This window comes from Ostrinia furnacalis, unplaced genomic scaffold (assembly GCF_004193835.3).
Source record: "Ostrinia furnacalis isolate ACB-3 unplaced genomic scaffold, ASM419383v2 OfSCF1376, whole genome shotgun sequence".
Classification (NCBI taxonomy): domain Eukaryota; kingdom Metazoa; phylum Arthropoda; class Insecta; order Lepidoptera; family Crambidae; genus Ostrinia; species Ostrinia furnacalis.
In genome coordinates, this window is record NW_021131615.1 from 385,049 (window position 1) to 406,766 (window position 21,718).

General features: G+C 36.9%; 1 protein-coding gene across 3 annotated transcripts in view; it reads right to left on the reverse strand.

The window, feature by feature from the left end:
* LOC114352475 (KH domain-containing, RNA-binding, signal transduction-associated protein 2) overlaps window positions 1-21,718 on the reverse strand; it is a 128,935-nt gene that overhangs the window by 14,032 nt on the left and 93,185 nt on the right. For all 3 annotated transcript variants that reach the window (XM_028304089.1, XM_028304086.1, XM_028304088.1), the window contains exons 3-4: window positions 5,197-5,313; window positions 995-1,141 (exon numbers count right to left, since the gene is read on the reverse strand). In XM_028304089.1, the coding sequence (XP_028159890.1) occupies window positions 995-1,141; window positions 5,197-5,313 (264 nt within the window). The remainder of the gene's footprint in view (window positions 1-994; window positions 1,142-5,196; window positions 5,314-21,718) is intronic.

Sequence of the window (21,718 nt, forward strand, 5' to 3'; positions counted from 1 at the left end):
TTTTGTTTTGGGTTCGACAGATTTTTAACGTTTGTTAAAGTAAGATGGTGGAACTCAGCCTTTAAGTCACAACTTAAACTGATTTTTAAATCATCTGTAAATCATTGGGAGAGGTTTATGTTCACTGTTCAGCAGTGGACGTTCTACGGCTGAAATGATGATGATGATGGAGGCTAATGAAGAAACATGCTTGCCCAACCATCTGGACAGAGCGTTAAGAGTATAGACTCTGGTAAATTCGTCGACCATGTTCCAGAAGTGGAGACAAAATGATTGACCTTATAAAAATTAACAGGAATGCGCTGGATGCAGGCCGCTAACAACCGCCATATGGAATTCAGTGGAAGAGGCCTGTGTTCAACAGTGGACGTTCTGTGGCTGAAATGATGATGATGATAAAGGCTAAGGAATAAACTTCAAGCTTGATCAGCCCGTCTGGCCAGCGTGAGGAAGAGGCCAAATCCTCCATTTGCCTCAGGTATATCGCCGGATGCAGACCGCTACCGACAGGCCAAACTGGAAATCATTGGAAGCAGTGTCCTGTGGCTGAAATGATGATGATGATTCCCGTGTTTTAGTGCATTTAATATGAAAATTATAAATAACTTGAAAAAATCGAACTGCCTAAGGCGGGAATTGAACCCACGACCTTCCGCTTGCCGGGCGACTGCTCTTCCAACTGAGCTACTTAGACACTGGATGAACCCGTCGAAATTTTCAAGTGTAATACGCTGTTACGGCCAGCGTTTGTTTCATCAATGTTGGGTGTACCTACCCTTAAACATCTAACAGAAATATTGTTGCAAATATTTAACTGTCAGTTAAGATGAAACAGCTCTATGTAAAAATTTGTAGTTATGGTCGTAGCTTCAATTCCCGCCATAGGCAGTTCGATTTTTTCAAGTTATTTATAATTTTCAAATTAGTTTGAGATGCGACTTAACGCTAAAAATTAATTAACTATGCACTTAATATGTCTTCTACATGAACTGACCGGCACTAAGAACCTCCTGAGCTCGGCCAGCGCGTACGCAATCCGCGCGTGCGCCTCGGCCGGTGTCGCGAACGCGCTGATTTCCACGTGCAACTCGTCAGATAGGTGCGCGAACTTTGGATCGCCGGAGACGCGAAGTTCTTCTTCCTGCAGACGAATAAAAGGATTTGTAAAAATCTCGATTGGTAAAAATGTTTAACTCTTTATCGGACAAAAGAAAGTGCAAAGTTATGTGATTACTACTAGGTATACTAAAATTGTCTGCTTGAACCATATAGGGTTGTCTTCAACCACGGACATGAAAAAAAGTTGTGTATCCGCTAGTGGGGGCAACGCTACTAAAATCTTGGGACAAAGCTACAGTAAGGCGATTATCACACTGCACCGCGCTCCGCAGCGTGCGGTACGCGAGACGACAGATTTAATCATTATATGCAAGTACCTCAGTTTGTATAGAAAACACGCGCGGCACTTCACACTAGTGTCCGACCGAAATTAGTTTTACGACCGAAACCGAAACCGAAAACGAATTTCGGCAACGGTGTCTATTTCGGCCGAAACCGAAACCGAAACCGAAACTTCCTTACAAGACTCATATTTGAGGGAAAAATAAAGAAAACGTTATTATAAATCAGTCAGTCTTTAATAAATAAATATCCTTGGACATTTTACACTGCGCCGCTAGCCCCAAACTAAGCAAAGCTTGTACTATGGGTACATACGAGACAACGGATATAAACATACTTAAATACTTTTTTTTGTAAATACATACATATTATACATAGAAAACACCCAGACCCGTCACAGAAAATTAAAATTCCTCATTTCAATTTCTGTCCGGCCGGGAATCGAACCCGGGACCTCTCGGCGTAGTAGTCCGTTCTGAACCACTACACCAAACGGCTGACTTTATTGTTTTCTCTTTAAATTGCATTAAAATTGAATTGAATTGAACTTATAAAGCGCCTTTTTACTCTAAAAGGTATCAAATTATGTATTAAAAAAGAAAAAGAAGGATTTATAGTCTAGATTTTTTTAATTACTCGCAATATTCAGGACATCTACATAACCCGTCCCATGGTCGGGTCTTTTACCTTAATAATTTCTCAAAACAAATTTGGTAGTACGTAAGTTAGTATCTACTGTAGGTACTTGCCACTTGGATACCTTGGTGATAATTATACTAAAATGAACTTTGAAACTCTGAATCCATAATATTATCACCATGAAATGCACTATAGTCATTACTACTACCTTACTAATGTTTGTTTACGTATAGCATTTGCGAACCAAAAAAAAATTATAGGGTAGATTAAACTTGATTATACTTTTATCAGTCATATTGAATATTTTTTTTATGTTTACTACCCGCTCTTATGTTATAACGACATAAAACGAGATAAAACTTACCAAATTCAAAATAAATCACTCGAAAACTCGCCACCACAACAAAACAAAACTAACAAGCAAACAAACAAGCGAGCGAATCACGACATTGGCTCTGGTCGGATTCATTCGCTCATTAAACGCGCCGAACATGACCGATAACAGCGCGGAAACTCCCGAATGCACTTTCGGTTTCGGTCGTAGTTTCGGCAAGTTTGCCGCCGAAAACGAAACTAAACCGAAACTCGTGTTTTTACCGAAACTCAACCGAAAACGAAACCGAAACCGAATATTCGGTCGGACACTACTTCACACTGACAACGCGTCTGCGCACGGGATTCGTTATATGTCGCCACGCGGACCGCGGCGGAGCGCGGTGCAGTGTGATAGGTAATCGCTTAAGTGGTTTTTCCGTTGGTGGACACTGGAAGAAAATTAGTTGCTTTGGATCCACCAAAGAAACTTTGTTCCCAAACCAAAAGGAAGTCGGCTACTCACTCACTCACTACCTATTGATTTTGTTTTTATTACTGTTAGATAAACTAACGTAAATGCGCCTATTACCGCCAGTTTAAGCTGCCTTCGGATAAACGTTAGAAAATTAGGTATAAGGCGTGGTGATAGATAAGACACTTTAATTTATTTATAACAATGATGAAGTAATCTTTGAATTCAAGTAGTAACAATGAGTATTTAATCACACAATAATTAATAAATAGCAATTTAATCTGAAAAAGCAGTTGTTTCTATTACCGACCCATAGACGAGGTGTGTTTCTATTAACGTTTTTTCTGTTTCTATTACCGACCGCTAAGAATATTGCTCTTCAATTGGGTATATTTCAAGAGGCACGGGTTCGATTCCCGCTCAGAGGCTCGGGAACCACTTGATTTTTTCAAATTAAAGGACAGTGCCAATCCATGTATGGAAGTTGGACCAAGTGCTGCCCAGAATGAAACTATAGTGCATTTTGTTCCTCAGGCCAATACTAATTTGTAAACCGGAGCGCACTGAAATCTATCCCTGGAGTTAAGAGAAAAAAAGAGTTTTGTTTGGAATTATTTACATACAAAATATCATCGATGTATACCTACTACGCATAACATTTCGCGATTTGGGCATTAAATAACACTCGTTATGTTGAACTTAACCATACTGCATCCGTACACCTTACTTTAGTACGACTTCGACATTATTTATAAGCGATCAAGCGCTGTTGCAGTAGTTTGGTTAGTTGACCGAAATTAATTATTTCCAAAATAGAGCAAGAAGTTTTAGCTTACAATAACTTCAATAATCGATTGTAATACACCAATAAATTGATTTTTCGCAAAGATAGAGAACTAAAACTTCTTGATTCATTTTGGAAATAATGATTTCTGTCAAGTAACCAAACTATTCTTAGGGTTGATTCTGGGCAGCACTTGGTCCAGACCCTGGCACTATCCTTTGTTTTGCTTTTAGTTTTAGTTAAAGTTGTTTTTTTAAGTTATTTTTTTTTATTATTAAAAGAGAAAAGGCACGCTACTCGAAAATAAATAAATAATCAAGCAAAAATATTAGATTATACTTGATTACGCGGTACCCGGTGTTCTAGTGAGTAGTGGGGGTCATTATTTAAACTATATATATTTGTGTTTAAATAAAATGTAATTTTGATTTGACTATCATTTTTAATTAGTTTTATGTTTTTGATTTTAATTGTATGTAATTGTGTATTTTAATTTAAACTATGGACAATTGGACACTGTCTGTATAACTATTTTAAATTATTTTTTATTATTCAAAAGATCTTAAAAAGTTACATAGTAGTTGTGATAAAGCACGATTGGTTTGGTGTCATGTCATAAATGCTAGTTATATACAAAATACAGGCTTATAAGTCTTCGCAGGTGGCGTTATAGTTATGAGGCGGTAATAGAATTAAGTATGAATATTACTTTATTCTATTACCGACCGTAAAAAAAAACAGTAACCAGCTAAAATATCTACTTTAATGAAGACGTGATCAGTGAAGTATCATTTCTATTAGGCTTTATTATATATCAATAGGTACTAATTACAATTTAACAGGTTTTTTTATAAACTCTATTGTCATACATTATTAGAGATATTCTTTAATGTTCATTGCAGTTTTATGCCAAACCTATGACAATTAACGTATGGCGTTAATTGATTTAATTATGTGAAATATTCTTATGAATCGATTAAGACAACAAAATGGAGGTTAAATGCGTAATTAAACATATAAATACTAAAATAAAAAACTTTATCAAAATTCTAACAACGCCATGGGTCGTTATTAGGAACCAAATTATGAAAAGTGTTTCTATTACCGCCCATATTTAAAATTGTATTTAAACCACAAAAATACAGCGAGAGGGCTATATTGAGGGTTTATTAAGGAAACTAAAGTACGAATTAATATTGTTATGCAAAAACATGTTGACATACTCATTTTAAATGTGTTAAAATCGCTAATTAATAACAAGGTGCACCTTAAGTAGCTGGGAGCGCGTCAGTATGAAAAGTGCGTCCGTTGCGGGCGCGTCCCATTTAATGTCAAATAACTTCGTTTACTGGTTATTTACGAACACAAACTTTAATCGGTTTGATAGTCAATAAACATATCTAGATATTTTTTAGGTAAAGTGTTTTCTGGAACCTGTTATTATGTCTTTTATGAAAGAAATAAAAATAGGGCGGTAATAGAATACAAATTTTGGGGGGTCGTTAATAGGCGCACTTACGTTATTTAAATTAACAGTTACACATTTTCAATTATTGTTTTCAGCATCAAAAAGTGTTGTGTTTACCTTCTGTCGATCCTTCATCGACCCTCGACCCAGCACAGCCATCTTGCACATGGTGTCTTCTTGAAGACGCTTCAGGGAGTTCCCTTTTGGTCCCAGCAGCTTCCCCACGAAATTGAACTGGGGACAATACAAAAAATAGGTGTTATTTACAAAATTGGGAAGAACTAGTTATTGCAAATTGCAATACGTGGTGGGAGACCGAGGGGAGTTGTGACAGAGGAGAGTTATGTCGTTGTCGAATTTTGTTAACTTATTAACTACTAACGAGCTCGTAAGCCTAAGCGCAGACCACCGACTTTTAGTTGGCCCCGATTCTAATTTGTATGGAGAATCGGCCGATACCAAATCGTTGTAATGTACGCACTACCTTAAATCTCCATACTGATTAAGAGCCCGACCCAACTATCGGCCAACTAAAAGTCGATGGTCTGTGGCTAAGCTAACAGTGCGTATTTTTAGTTCAAGTCTCGAGCTAACAAATACGCGCTGTTGCGAGCTCGCTGACAGTTTATAGGTTTCCAAAAATTAACAATGTCACAACTCTCCTCTGTCACAACACAATATACTCCTCGGTCTCCCCTAAAAGGGACTTAAAGGCAAAAATTATATACTATAGTTTCCAGAAATAGTTTTACGTTTTGTTTTACCCGTAATTATGGGTGAGAATATCCATCATTGTCATTTAGGTAAGTCATTTTCAGCGATAATGTGTTAATGATAGATTGGCTCCCAGCTGTAGCCTAGTTTACACCCTTTAGGTACTTGCTCTACCCATTATTTAAATTAATTCAATGACATATCATATAAATAGACACGTTATGCGCCTACATTATTGTATTTTAAAATGGCGCACGTAGTCCTATTTTATGACAGCTATTCATTTTGACATTTTGCACAGAAAAGGAGAATGGGGTAGAGTGAACCTCACAGATAATAGAGAACCTAAATTGTATTTTCGAATGAACTATCAAACTAATATTTAAACAAAAGCAAGACAAAACGTAACTTATTATTTTCCCTTAAATCAACTTGAGTAAGACTCATTATGCCTTTTTTGTCTTTTATAATGAGTTTTCAAATCCGGATTATTTTTATGTGCAAAATGTATGAGGTTTTACCCTGAGATTAAAAGTGGAATATTCTCTAGCTAGCTAACAGACAGACAGACATGACGAACCTATAAGGGTCCCGTTTTTGCAATATGGCTACGGAACCCTAAAAAGACATTAAAATTCGATTATTTATACAAATTGCAATCTTTTTGGGATCGGGAAGTAGCATTTCTGACTGTAGGCTTTGAAATATAATCCTCGATAGGAAAACATAGTCCGCCCATATTTTTCATATTAACCACAGTTTTGATTTAGCAGACTGTAAATTTATACAGGTACATCAAATTTGTTTGGGACTAGAAGCGTATTGTAAAAATGTCCAAGGATAAATAAAAATAATAAATAATTAATATTATTCGTTTCTGCTATAATTTTGTTCCTCGAGTAAGTCTTTTTCGTTTGATCATAAATCATTATAATCATACAGTAATAATAGCCATAGCATTGATTTTATCGATTTCGGATGAATACGTGTCAACACAGGAATACATAATTATAATAATATTCTTTTCTAGAGAAAAACAATTATTCCGTGAGTTAAATGCAGAGTTCTTAATTGATAGATATTCGCCCCAACTTCCCCTGGCAGTGGTCTCTAGATTTTAGCTCAAATGTCAAATTCAACCGTCAACCCTTGTCAAATTGAATAAAAATTAAAATTTAATTTTTTACTAATTAAACTGTATTTACGAATGAAATGACACATTTTTCTGGTTCATAATAGTGGCAGTGTAATTTGTACATCAACTAAAAACACACGAAGGCATATTATCAATCAATCAGGAAGGCAATCGGGAAGTGCATTCGTGGCTGTTCGCGGCAACCGATCATGTACGACTGAATGCAAGAGGTCCAATTGTATCTCTTTTGCATTGCCATTCTTGAGCGGGTATAACGTATCTATACTATAAAAACATCTTAGTATTAATTGGCATTTAAAAATCTCTAGTAGACTGTCATTTTTGTTGTTCAAGGTGCGACAGTCTACATTTATAAATAGGTAATAATATAGGTATGTATAGGTATAATATAGGTATGTAATATAGGTATGTCTGAGTATGGTAGACCGATAATATGTTTGCCAATAACATCTCACCCGCTAGATCTTAAGTTACTCCATTGATCATGGTGCTTGCTACAGTGCCGAAATACCGGAGGCTCGTAAATAAAAAGGTAGTATCCCGTAGACTGTTCTAATGTTAGTGACCATGAAAGCTTACAACAATATTATGACTATTATGTTTTTACGTTATTTATTTTAACTGTACGAATACATACGTATATTATGTGCGAAAAAAGATTCACGCGGCTTAAGCCGCGACCAAAAGATAGTATATTATCGTGATATAATTCCTCTAAAATTACTGTTCCAATTAGCACCTGGTTATCCGGATAAATCCGGGTTCCCTGAACCGGCTGTCGTGTTTAATTGAATTCGGTGGAAAGTGAACTCGTTGGTGGCCATTTTGTTAATTTCATTAATTAAAACAGTAATATTTGAGCGATATTTTGTTGCAGTACTGATAAGTATAATTATTTATTTATCATTTTAATGATTGTTGTTGTAATAATGCTTTAGCTTTTGACACTGACAAATAATAATGTTGCATTGTATTGATGAAAGAATTTACAAAATTGGTTCACTAGTTCCAGATTTGAGAAGAAGTTTTTTGGCCTGCACCTTCATCTCATGGAAAGGTGTGAGCAGGCTGAAGGTGCGAAAGATGGAAGCGAGCTTCACCCGTAAAAATCTACTATAGAAGAATTGCTATCTTAACCTCCAACTGCTGGAACATAATGTTTTTTATATTGTTGTTACGGCGATAGACAGGTTAGATGACCACCATCTAACCTATCGCGCCAGGCGGATTTAGAGCATGCTCTAAAGCCTGGTCCGTGAGCACGTAGAATCCCGTCCAATGACCCCAAGCTGCCCATCCTTGACGCTCGCTGCTCGCACGTAATTATGTTGCTGTGCTGTCGCGCTCGCACACTCACTGTGGGCGCGCGTCGCACAGTCGCGACAGCAACATAATTACGCGCGAGCGATAAGGATGGGTAGCTTGGGGTCATTGGACGGGATTCTACGTGCTTACGGACCAGGCTTTATCACCGAATAAAAAAACTAACAAAAATCCGCCTCCTTTTGGGAATTAAACCAAGATTTCTGTGTCTAGAGTAGCTGGTCTTACCACTAGACCACAGAGGCGATTCGTTTAGTTTCTATCATCTATGTTTATGGATTAGGTTTATAGATTAGTAGCCACTTAATTACTCATTTTACATGACACTGGCCATGTGAAAACTGCACGGAGTTATAATAAAAATAATATTATTTTCCCCTTAAAGGTCGAAGCAGACTTATCAACTCGGAAAGGGATCAAACACCGTTTCGCGAGTTGTCATCGCATTAGGCGCGCTGTCAACAGCGAAGCGAGGCGTTACGCGGATAAGTGTGCGTTGCAGTATGAAGTTTCATTCAAAGAATACTGACCGCCTCGAGTTGATACGGTTACGATCCCTTTCCGGGTAAATAAGTGTGCTTCATCCTTTAGAGTTATTATTTTCCCCAGATCATCATTTCTATTAGCTTTTCCAATACACAAAGTTCTGCAAACACACTCGCTATGTGCGTTCGAAAGCTCTCGGCTGAGCGGTGTCTAGTATCACTTGATTAAATCTATAATAAGGTCAGCAGCTTTCAGTGTATTTGATTTTTTATTTATAACTGAAGTTCAATAAAAGTTCAGGTTTCTATTGTCCTGCATTTATACATAGCCATATATAGGAATTTTAATATGAAACCTAGATAAGTAGGATTTTTCGAAAATGTAAGGATTGTATTCTGTGGTAAATATGCCAAAAATCAAGTGACCAGTACCTCTAGCATGAAGAACTTTCGTATTCGAATCGTTTGCGTATTCGACAAAATTAGATACTCAACCTTCGAATTAAAAGATAACGTGACAATTTTGATTCTCAAAATAAGTTTCGTGCCACCATTTCTCATATAAGTTCACTTTACGATACGTTCACAAGGGCACTGTTGTAGTTTTTGTACTAAATCTTTTGATGGCGATTCGAATACGCAAACGAATCCAACTCGGAAAGATTTTCGTGCTAGCCGTACTGGTGTTTTAACTGTCTAGGTAAGTTAGAATAAAGACAGAATAAATCGTTAAAAAAGTTCGCAATACGTCTTTGTTGCAATTGAAATAAGTTTGTGTTGTCAATTTTTTGGCCACTTTGGGTGTCACGAAGTATTTGTTGCTGACTGTACCTAGTATCTCGTGATTGGATCTCTAATCAGGCCAAGAGAATTCAATACATTCGCTAGTATGAGAGAAAAAAGGTAAATTACGTTCAAATAGGAAAACGTAGTAAAACCAAGTCTTATTAATGGAAAAGTAATGGAAATAGGATCTATGGAATTGATATCATACAGTGGAAACCTTTTTATGTTCAGGAGTACATAATATTGTAATTTTATAGCATTTCAAATAAACTTTTAGAATTATTTCACTGTGCCAAATAGATGTGGCCACCCACAAGATAGACCGACGACCTCATAAAGGTAGTAGGAAGACGCTGTATGCAGGGCGCTACCAACCGGGCAATATGAAAATCATTGGGGAGGCCTATGTTCAACAGTGGACGTCCTATGGCTGAAATGATCATGATGAACTAGATGTATCTGCAACTGCCGGATACCTATACAAACATTTAGTATACATAATTATACTAATATAGAGAAGATTCTTTCATATTTTTGGGCTCGACTAATCCTGAATAAGACGTAAAGCGTTGAATCTTTTTTCGCACATAATATACGTATGTATTCGTACAGTTAAAATAAATAACGTAAAAACATAATAGTCATAATATTGTTGTAAGCTTTCATGGTCACTAACATTAGAACAGTCTACGGGATACTACCTTTTTATTTACGAGCCTCCGATATTTCGGCACTGTAGCAAGCACCATGATCAATGGATTTATTGTGTTCCGGCAGTTAGAAGTAAGATAGCCAGTGGTTCGTGGTTGAGGATTCCGGGTGAAGCTCGCTTCCACCTTCGGCCTGATCGTCACTTACCATCAGGTGAGATACAGGCCAAGAGCTTCCTCGTTGTAGATAAAAAGAAAGTAAATTAATTTTCGTGTTCTTTTTCTGTGGGCTAAGGCCTAATTCACACGAGAGCTTTTTTAACGCCCGTTAAAAAAGCGTTCAAATAGAGAACATATGCATATCCAAGTACGTGTTCACACGTCGGCACTTTTAAAACGCGACGCTTTTTTATCGAACAGTGTTGCATTTTCAACGCAGAGCGTTGGGAATAGGCCGTATGAAACTTTATATTATTATTCACACGAGCGTTAAAAAAGCGCCGGCGCTGCGATCAGTACGCCGCGCGCTCTCTTAGTGGTCGGACGTGTTTGTTCTGTTTTGTTTTTTGGGCGTGCTTGTCGAGAACGTCGAAACGATGTCGTGGGTGGGATCCTAAAGTCCTTATTTTAGAAGTTGAATCTCGGCCACTTCTATACGCAAAAACCATAGCTGGGTATTAACTCTTTAATCCGTTAATCGTTAATTAACGAAGTTAACATTTCTATTAACGGATTAACTTTTAAGTTAACTTTCAAAAATTTTAACGGACTCGTTAAGTTCCGTTAAATTATCCTTAGTCCGTTAATCCAGTGCCTACTATTTACCAAAAAGATACAGCAGGCACGCTGAAAAACGCATTCTGATGTCGTTCGGGTTTCCAGAACTTCCAGAACCCAAACAACAGTTTTTGTAACCAGAGCTGGAATTTTGTAAAGCAATCGTAATCATTTGACAGTTCATAACGTACGATAAAGTCAGTTAAACAAAGAGTTTGACAGAATAATCGTAGATTCGAGGTATTCTTGGAGTCGGTGTCAGCCTGCTCAGTGCCAAGCTCAAGAAATGTTCTAGATTTACCGGCACCGACTCCAAAAATATCATTCATGGTATACATTTGTCTTAAGTATCTCTGTTCATTCAGAGGATGTACCCAGAATGTCCTTTGTTTAATTTTCTTCGTCTTCTAGCAACACAAATCGCTATTGCTAGTAATTTTGCAGAAACCATTCCCACGTCTTACTAAAGCGAGGGACGAGACGAAAGTGATTTAAAAGCGTTCGTATGAATGATCACATTGAGGACGTTATAAAAGCGCCGACGCCGGGTTATAACGCAACGCTGTTTAAACTCTCGTGCGAATGAGGCCTAAGTGTGAGTTTACATCAAACGTCTGCACTAGTGAGCGCGTAAAAAATGTCATTAAATGTATGACGGATAGTAGAGCGCCCTTAGCGGAAACGTTCAAGAACTAACATTTTCATACATTTTTTTAACGCGCTCACTAGTGAAGACATTTAATTTTGATGTAAACTCACACTCAGCTCACTGATTGTCTCGATCTTTGGCAATTATTTCAACGTGAAATATAATAATTGGACAAAGAAAGAGTATAACATTTCCACGGACTTTTACACAGAAATGCTTTCAATAATTGCGATGTAAGTTTTCTCAAGAAACACATAGTTGCAATTGAGTCTCATTGATTTTTTCTGATTTCCCCGTGAGTATTCCCCCATTCTCAATGAGCTTGTGTCGTTAGGTGTTAACTGTGTACTGACTGGGCAAGATGCCTCGCGAGGCATAAAGGATATAGGGTGGACAGGACGTTCAAAGCAAAAATTTAGATTCCTTATACCAAGGTATCCAAATCACCCCCATGTACGTTCTACAATTTTGCTCAGTTTAGGAGAGACACTTAATTTTGTATCTAAATTGAGTGATACTATTGGCAAAAATGAGATGTTCTCACCCTACGCAGGTTGTTGCATATTAACTGGTAGGAAATCAGCCACTTGAAAACGACAGATTCTTAAGGGGCCTTACTAGGTGAAAATGGCAATATTGACTGTTTTCTATTAGCTGTTACTTAAAGAATTGACGATATTTCACACAAAAATATTGTGGGTTCAATTTTGGAGGCAATCGAATCGACTTTTTCAAGTTTTTTTTAAATTCTTCCTTGTTTTGCCTCGCGCGGCAAATCTCGCACAGTCAGTACATCTACGTCATCGATTTGCGATTAAGGTCAGTGCACACTACCCGGCAGAGGTTGAGAGCGTGTCGGGGACTTTTTGTCGAGCTTATTATTCCGGCCCCTGATCCCCAGCGCTTTCATTGAATCCCAATTGTTGTGTGGATTGGATCGCGCTTGTCTGAGAGAGTGTTTTTGTAAAGCAATGCATTTTTAAGACGGGATGAAGATTTAGTTGCATGCAATTAAAATTCTAATTTATATGCTATTAGAATATATTTTATGCCTCCACACAGTGGAGGCTCTTTTTTAAATGTGTCAAATTATGTTAGCTCATCATCTTCGGAACAACATATTATTGGCTGTTGCTGAAAGGAAGTGGTGAAAGAAAGTAAGGTCTAGCGCTTTTTAACTGTGTCATCAGTACCTGAGGGTTTTTTTGTGACGAGAAAACGTCAGCGAGACTTCAGAGTTGTGTGCGTCACGTCATGTCAATGTCACCACTCCTGTGCTACTCTCATACCTCAGGCACTGACTTAAGCGCTATATCTGTAACTCATTTATTGAAATGAAGGTAAATACAAAAAATAAGCGGTAAATTCCCTTTTAAAATCGCAAATTGAAATACGTTTCAGCTTATTTACAAGCGTTTCAATTTAATTAACTAAATAGACCGCCATTATATTTTCAGTCGTTCCCACGGCGAAGTTGTGAAGAAACACATCTTTTCCGAACTCAATCTAAGTTTCCGAGTTACCAACGTCCAGGAGATCCTTCGGGTTCAGTTGGTATTGGTTTGTTGTTAACTTTCTACAGTGTGTTTACCATGAGTTTACATTAGATATGCTATGGTAGGACATTATTCAGAGGAGATGTGATTTTGATGGGGCACACTGAAAACCAGCGTCGTGGCCTTCCCCACTGTGGGCTACGGCATATGCTGAGTGGAGTCCCATTGCGATGGGCATCGCTGTTGCGACAGGATAGCACTGCTCAGTTCACTTTTTGTTTCCTTATAATATTTATGTGCTATTTCTGTCTTTTTTTCCGTATACGTTCTCTGTCCTTAACTAAGTGATGTTCATTGTAATAAATGTTTCTTTCTTTCTGATTTATTTATAGGTGATCAAAGGAAACTAAAATAATAATTTAACTGGAGTCCACTTTGATCACCCAGGTCTTATCCATGGGTGATCATAGGATACTAAACTGTCGCTTGGAGTCCATTTTGATCACCCAGGTGACCTTGGAATTGGTGTTTATTAGTGTCAAACTCACATACCTTAAACCAGCGGTTCCCAAACTTATTTAGTCTACTGCCCACTTTGAGAATTAATTATTTTTTAGCGCCCCCCATTTTTGTAGTCAAGAGTCGAGCTCAGTCGATGTCTAAGAGTCCTCCTAGTAGATGACGCCTCCTAAACCTCTACACAACGTCCCGATTTTTTTATGGGTCTCTTACCCCCTTTAAGCCTGCAGCGTTATCGCCCACTTTGGGAAAGACTGCCTTAAACCTTCAATATTTTAGACGACTATGTAAAAAATAGTTGAACTGTTTTTTTTGTAAGTTGTAAAACACTTGGTAGGTCGAAAGGGATCATGCTGCCTTCCTTCAAGAGTTCGGCACATATTTGCTTGGAAACCCACTGATGTGTGGTGCAAGTTAGGAAAAATAACTAGCTAGCTAGCTTAATGCATTAAAAAAGAAACGACACCAATGGAGATATGTTTTCGCATTGTATAAAACTGAATTTAGCATTAAGGCTAAGGCTGAGTTGCACCACCTAACTTTGACGATAACCGGTGTTTTTTGTATGGAGTTTGACAGATTTTTGACGTTTGTCAAAGTTATAGAAAGATGGTGCAACCTAGCCTTAGTTGCACTACGTTATTTTTAACTGTTACAATAACATCAACCGGTGCTTTTGTATGCTGGAGTTTGACAGATTTTTGACAATTAAACGTCAGTGATGTATAAAAAAGGAAGATTAGATGTTTTCGAATCATAACAAAATATCAAAATTTTATTTGCTTAATATTATGGGTTTACAGACAGAAAATTGTCTCACTTTATGCACTGCCTATCACTTTAGAGGTAAATTTAATATGTTAAAATGTGATAGGTACTTTGTCGACTCTTTTTGCAAAGTAAAATTTTGTTGAAGTCACTGATTAAAAGACCAAAAAGTACCTCTAATGGACGTAAGGTCTCTGTTAACTGTTTCAGTGCATTTTATTTAACAACACGATGAACTTATTTAGACGTATTGTATCGTATACATGCAATAACTTGTAAATTATTGTCTCTACCAAATGTCTATTACAACTGTCTACAGTATTTTTGCGCACGGGTTATGCATAGCTTATTTTTATTGCTTTATAACCTAGAAACAAGAATAACAACAAAAAATTGTTCTGAATTTGCTTGCATGTGTAAAAAATTGAAAAATTCATATCAATGAATGTATGAAACATGAACATAGAGATGATTTAATTTGTTGCTAAATATTTTTTTTTCTTTCTATCTTTCATTCTTTCTAATTATTAAAACATACCAAACATCCATTTAAGATTCATTCTCACAAGAGAAAATTTAAAATAGAGTCCAAATATTTATTAAAAATGAAGTTATAATTTCCTGTCATGTTCCATAGAAGATTTTTCTCATAAAAATCTAACCCTATCGTGCTTTCAGTTTACTGGCCTTGGTAACGTCGTCTCTCAAATCCCACTATATTTTGATGAAAGCGTGCCCCTTGTTCTTGCGAATAAGCCCCCATAATTATCTATAAATATATCCCAATGAGAATGTGATGTGCATCTTTAGAGACATTCCTACTATGAAGATGGAAAATTCAAATCGCTATAACTTCTTAAAAAGCAAATATTTTCGATTTGTAATCGCACTTTTTTATATAAATTTGCTTATACAATCAGAATATAATAAGTAAAATCCATGCGCAAAAAAAAATATTTTTTTTGTTGACCGGTGTTATTCACATCATAATCGCTATCATAAACTACATCCCACATGATCCTAATTCGTCCACAGCATGACAGGCGTTCCTCCATCCCATAGTGCGAGTGGAAGGGTCACGTAGAGAGCTCGCCAAACAGATCGCCGCTCACGTTGCCAGACGTTGTGTGGCACAAGTTATGAGAAATTACTCTCATTGATTAATTAAAATAATTAACCAATAAATCCAAGATACAACTTGTTGAAAAATACATATTTTTAATGAATTTACATTAGTTGTTACTACTAGTCGGCCATTTTTGTTTTTATTAGATTTATGGAAAAGAAGTAAATGGTATCAATTGAAATCTGCGCCATTAACGTTTTTTTGTGACGGATAAAAATATTTTATGACTAAAAAGGATCTTCCAAATCCGATTCTTTTAACCGGACGTCATTCACCTGTTTGCAGGATCATACACGAAAAGTCATGTGACAATCCCAACTAATATTATAAATGCGAAAGTAACTCTGTCTGTCTGTCTGTCTGTCTGTCTGTCTGTCTGTCTGTTACGCTTTCCCGCTTAAACCTCGCAACCGATTTTAATCAAATTTGGCATAGAGATAGTTTGAGTCCCGGGAAAGAACATAGGATAGTTTTTATCCCGGTTTTTGAAACAGGGACGCGCGCGATAAAGTTTTTCTGTGACAGACAAAATTCCACGCGGGCGAAGCCGCGGGCGGAAAGCTAGTTGAGGAATAAAAACTATATTTTACCAACAGTAGTGCAGAAAGTAGTCTTCCAAACGCACGACTAATGTCCTAGTCTAAAAGTTTTTGTTATTATTTTATTTATAATTTTATCATTTAAGTTTTCATTTGCAACTTAAATTTTAAGTAAAATATGAAATATGTTTGGTTTTCATACAGTTTTGCACTACAATTTAGCTCATTCTTTCGTTTCAGCCAAATGACGTCCACTGCTGGACAAAGGCCTCCTCCAAGGTTTTCCACAATGCACGGTCCAGCGCTGCCCGCATCCATTCCACGACCTTTACCAAATCGTCCGTCCACCTAGTAGGAAGCCTGTCCGCGCTACGTTTTCCAGCCCGTAATTTAGCTTACAAGAACCATATTCTTATTACATATTACATAATAATATTCCATCGATTACACCACACACTCGCGTGTCACCCCGAGTGGCGTGTAGGCATCAACTTAGACATGGGATGAGCTCATTAATTAACCGAGTTAGCTCATTGTTTACATTCATGCTATGAGGCCCGGGTTCGGCTCCTGGAAGGGGCAAACATTCGGGTAAGCATACCATTGTTTGCGGTAAGCGGTATTATAAGTAGACTAGCTTTCCGCCCGCGGCTTCGCCCGCGTGGAATTTTGTCTGTCACAGAAAAACTTTATCGCGCGCGTCCCTGTTTCAAAAACCGCGATAAAAACTATCCTATGTTCTTTCCCGGGACTCAAACTATCTCTATGCCAAATTTCATCAAAATCGGTTGCGAGGTTTAAGCGGGAAAGCGTAACAGACAGACAGACAGACAGACAGAGTTACTTTCGCATTTATAATATTAGTTGGGATTTTAGCGAGACCTTGACATATTGTATATTTTTTGTGTAGTTATATTGATTCAGCTAAAAATTACATAGAGCTGATTTTTCAATCGTTGGATAACTTTTATCTGAAGAATAAGTTTGGCATATTGACAGTTTCAGTATGGGAAATATGTCAAAATTAAAATTTATTCGCCAGTTAAGTTATTTGATGATTGTAAATCAGCCCTTAGTTGATTAATTAAACTAAAACTGTATTGCATTACAAAGGCTGGTAGAAAATGAACTAAATATCTTGTAGGGTAGATACCCCGTTTGTGGCCACTGTACCTTTTTTAAAAGAAAAAATATTTAAACACTTATTTTGTAATTTTATTATTTTTACGATAGAAATGGCCAAAACCGGTATCACAAGTACACTCTCAGTTAACTTTAAGGCAAAAATTACTGAGCGCTTGATGTAAAAAATATCATTTAATTAAGTAGAACAATAATAAGCAGGGAAACATGATGATTTGTATAAACTCACTTTAAGTTCAATGCCCTTAAGTAATATTACAGGTAATTACGTTCTTTTTCAGTACAATTCTTTTACAAATGCTGCGATGTAGTCGTGAACATAAATTAATTGCTACAGGCCCTGTTAATTTGTTCGCTAATACGCTCGTAGCACTACACCTGCTACGAGGCTACGCGCTACGCCGTAGCAGCTGCTACGAGTTACGAAACTTCGTAAGACCGCTTTTACCTAAATGTACACTAGTGAGTGCGTAAAAAAATATATTAAATGTATGACGAATTGTACAGCGCCCCTAGCGAAAACTTTCAGGAACTAAAATTTTAATTATCTTTTTAACGCGCTGACTAGTGAGGACTTTTGATGTAAACTCACACTCAGCCCTTATTACGGCACATCATCGGCCGTCGTGTAGTGGTTCGAAATGGACTACTATGTCGAGAGGTCGCGGGTTCGATTTCCGCTCAGTACAAACATTTTTGTGCATGAACTTGTTTGAATTGGCCTGGGTGTTTTCTACGTATACTCGAAATATGTATGTATGGCCACGGCAGGGGTGACATGGACATAATTATTATGACGTGACAGAGCATACAAATCTGAAGGAGATCTGAAATTTGAATCGGTTAAGCGCGAATCGGTGCAATTTTTCATTAAAAATGTATAATCTGATGTGCTACATCAAGTTAAGTTAAGTAGTTAAGATTTAAGTCATACAGAATACAGCAACTATTTTGCCACTTTTGCGGTTTTTATTCTTTAAAAAATGGTGAAATAAATAAAACAAATGAATTGATATCGACTAGACCTGGGACAAAAAAGACTCAACTCTAAAACTAAAAACTCATTTTATTTGAAAATTACTTTTACACGTCCCAATATCAACTCTGCCATTGCTTCGGGACAATAAATGGGCCTGTGCTCAGTGCTGAGAAGAAGCAGCGCAAGAGACTCAATCACTATTGTCACTGTAAGACGTATGGTAAGCGATTACTTAACTAATCCAAACAAATACAATCTTTTATATGAATAAAACGATTTAGCAACAGGTAATAAACAATAGCTCATACAATGGCCGTTATAACAAACTGTACTACATTTGTACCTTTCACGCTTAACTGCCCAGCGTTTGGTTCGATTTATCATGCACATCCATTCGCTAACTCTATGGTTTCATATAGATAATGGCCAATTTTTCTGAACTAACGATGACAGCGGAAAAAAGGCATTGGACATGGCCATAGACAAAGGACAGGGAGAACAGACAGTTAAAAATAGTTTAGTTTAATGTAGGTACCTACCTAATATTTTTTCTACTCCAAGCGTCGTTAGTTTTTTAAATTAAGTTTTATCTATGGCTCTCTTTTACAAATAGATGTTTAGAAAAAATAAGACGTATGTTTATTTATTTATTTATTTATTTATTATTCATTATTGAGCAATTACATATTTGATCCAAATAGCGTCCTAAATCCTTTTTAGGTTTGTCTAGACACTATTGTTCTCTATACAAATAAAAACAAACGTTTTAGTATAAGCATTCACAACACTTTCAGATATACAAAATATTATTTTAGCGAGTGCGCACTACGATGACGAAAGACTCGACGTTCGATCGCATGTGTAATGACCATTAATAAATAATTTCACGGTTGACAATTTAGTTTGACTTATTTTAACGACCTTTGGCTCAAAAACACAAATGTTCATTTTTGAAAACTTTGAAACTTGTTTTTTTTTGTAAATACTTATGGGATCGATGGGGACCTTCATATTTCATTTATAATGGCTTTCCGAACATTTTAAAAATAATTGACTATGTGAACTATTGTAACCTTATTCGGATAAACCTACTCGTACTTACTTATCTATTAGAAAATATTAACATTTTTAAGTATTTTTAATTAATTTATACATATTTTGCTAATAAGAACAATTCAGTTTTATACATCCTTCAACATAAACAGGAGAATGAAATGTTTTTATACATATTTTGCTGATAAGAACAACTCAGTTTTATACATCTTCCAACATAAACAGTAGAATGAAATCTTTTCTGTAAAAAAATATTCTATCACATGATCTGTTTGTTCTAATCTAATAATGGCTACTGGCCAGACTTTTGAATGCCTTGATAGCCGCCCGCGGGCCTTTGGAATCATTATTCTTTGAACTGAACATATCTTTAGACCTGGAGACAGGGTACGATGGTACACACACAACCGAATAATCAAAAGTACTTTGTTTTTCGTTATATTCAGCAATTAGCTATGTGGTTCGTGCAGAGTACAATAAGGACTCTCCTCTTCTTCCCGTAGATGTCGTAGAGGCGACTAAGGGCTATATTTCACCGGGACACTATGGCGGCGCAACTAGTCGCCGCTACCAACAAAATGTATACAGCTTTGCGCAACCAAACGGACACCAGGTGAGTAACTCTCTATAGAGCTGTATACATTTTGTTGGTAGCGGCGACTGGTTGCGCCGCCTGGTGTCCCGTTGAAATATAGCCCTAAGGGAGACTCGATATCGAAAGAGGCCAGTGGCCACTGATGGAAAAATATGCGAGCATCAGGCCTCTTCAACTCGTTTGGCCAGCGTGGGAAGTGTAGGCCAAATCTTCCATTTGCCTCTGGTAAATTAAAGAGGTATTTAGTCCTGTAGTGAACATTAATTGACTTGCTAATGATGAATTCAGCTATGAGTCATACTTGAATAAATGGGCTATAATGATAGATGAAATTCAAAGAATTTACTGCTCCAATGAACACAAATTATAGTATTAAAATCAAAATTAAGCATGGAATGATAAGCAAATTTCCCATTTGATTAAAATTAATGAGCTCATTGTTTTAATGTTTTCCTACGCGGATTCATTTCCATGTTCATTCGGTGATAAATTGGAAACAATATAATTTGTGGGCATTGTCTATGAGATTTTAGAGATGTTCATCATAAACAGCCCTTTACAGTCCACTGCTGGACTATGAGCCTCCTTCACTATAGTGGAGGGTATTGCCATAATCCCCACGCTTGGCAGGCGGGTTGGAGATCGCAGTTTAAAATATTGATGTTTTTCAGAGAGCGCTGCTGCCCGTTCTCTGTTTGATGTGTAGTCCCTAAGTCGCCTCTTACGACACCCGCGGGAAGAGTTGGAGTTGGTGACAAATGTATTCTACTCTGCCGTCACCACACGCGTTTAGAGATGTTATTTGATATTAAATCGGAAGAATCGATGTAAATAATTATCATTGATAGGTTGTAAACGACTTGCTTTTGTACGTTCGTTCGTTTCCAACCTAGGACATCTACTGCTAAAATAAAGGTATTCCCTAAGGATATTTGCTTTAGTTCTAGTAAAATAAGGCTATTTAAAGTTATGGGTAGGTGAAGTAACTAACATAGTTTAGTGGAAAGTTCTCGAGAAGTGACAAAGAATTGAAGAGCTGGATCTGCCAAACTATTGCCATGAAGCAGTGATAGGGTTTGAAAATGGGACATTTAAAAAGGGCTTTTTAAAATGTTTTGGTGGTTCGAAGACATAATTTTTTTGCTTCGATTCCAACGAGCTAAAAAAAAGTCGCAATGTATAAGGGCCCTATTTATCGTCAGTGGATAAAGTGGGACATACCTAATTATAAAAAAAAAACTTTGTCCCATTAAATAAATTTTGTATATTATGCATAAAGTGAGATCGACCCATTTTTTATTAAATAATTTGGAGCAATTTTATCACTTTTAAATGCTTTTAGAATTTTTATGTGTGTACTTTTAGGAACTCAGGCACCAGGCCTATTGAAAAAAATGGCGGCTACGTGGTACGCGTCGATTTGCGTTGAGTGATGTGTCTACGAGATGCCATTTGTAGTAATGGAAATGTTCAGGTGAACTCGTTTGCTGCGCCATTTTGGCTCTTATTGGGCAATATAAACGAGCTACTTTGTCTATAAATTAGTTTTTAGAGATCCCCACTCAAAAGGTTGCACGCTGCTAAAGGAGCCCAAATTATTTTATCGTTTTATTAGGTATAAAGATTTTTACAGAATGTGTATTTCTTTTGTCCACTGAACCCATTTTGTTATATTTGACATAGAGATAGTTTGAGTCCCTGGAAAGGACATAGGATAGTTTATTTCCCGATTTTTGAAACAATAAAGTTAAAGATAAAGTTTTTCTGTGACAGACAAAATTTAACGCGTCGCGTAAAAATGGATTTTTTTGTTCTTCTTGATCGACTTTTATTATGGCGTTAGGAGGAGTTTATTAATTACAGTATGATACGGAACTTTTC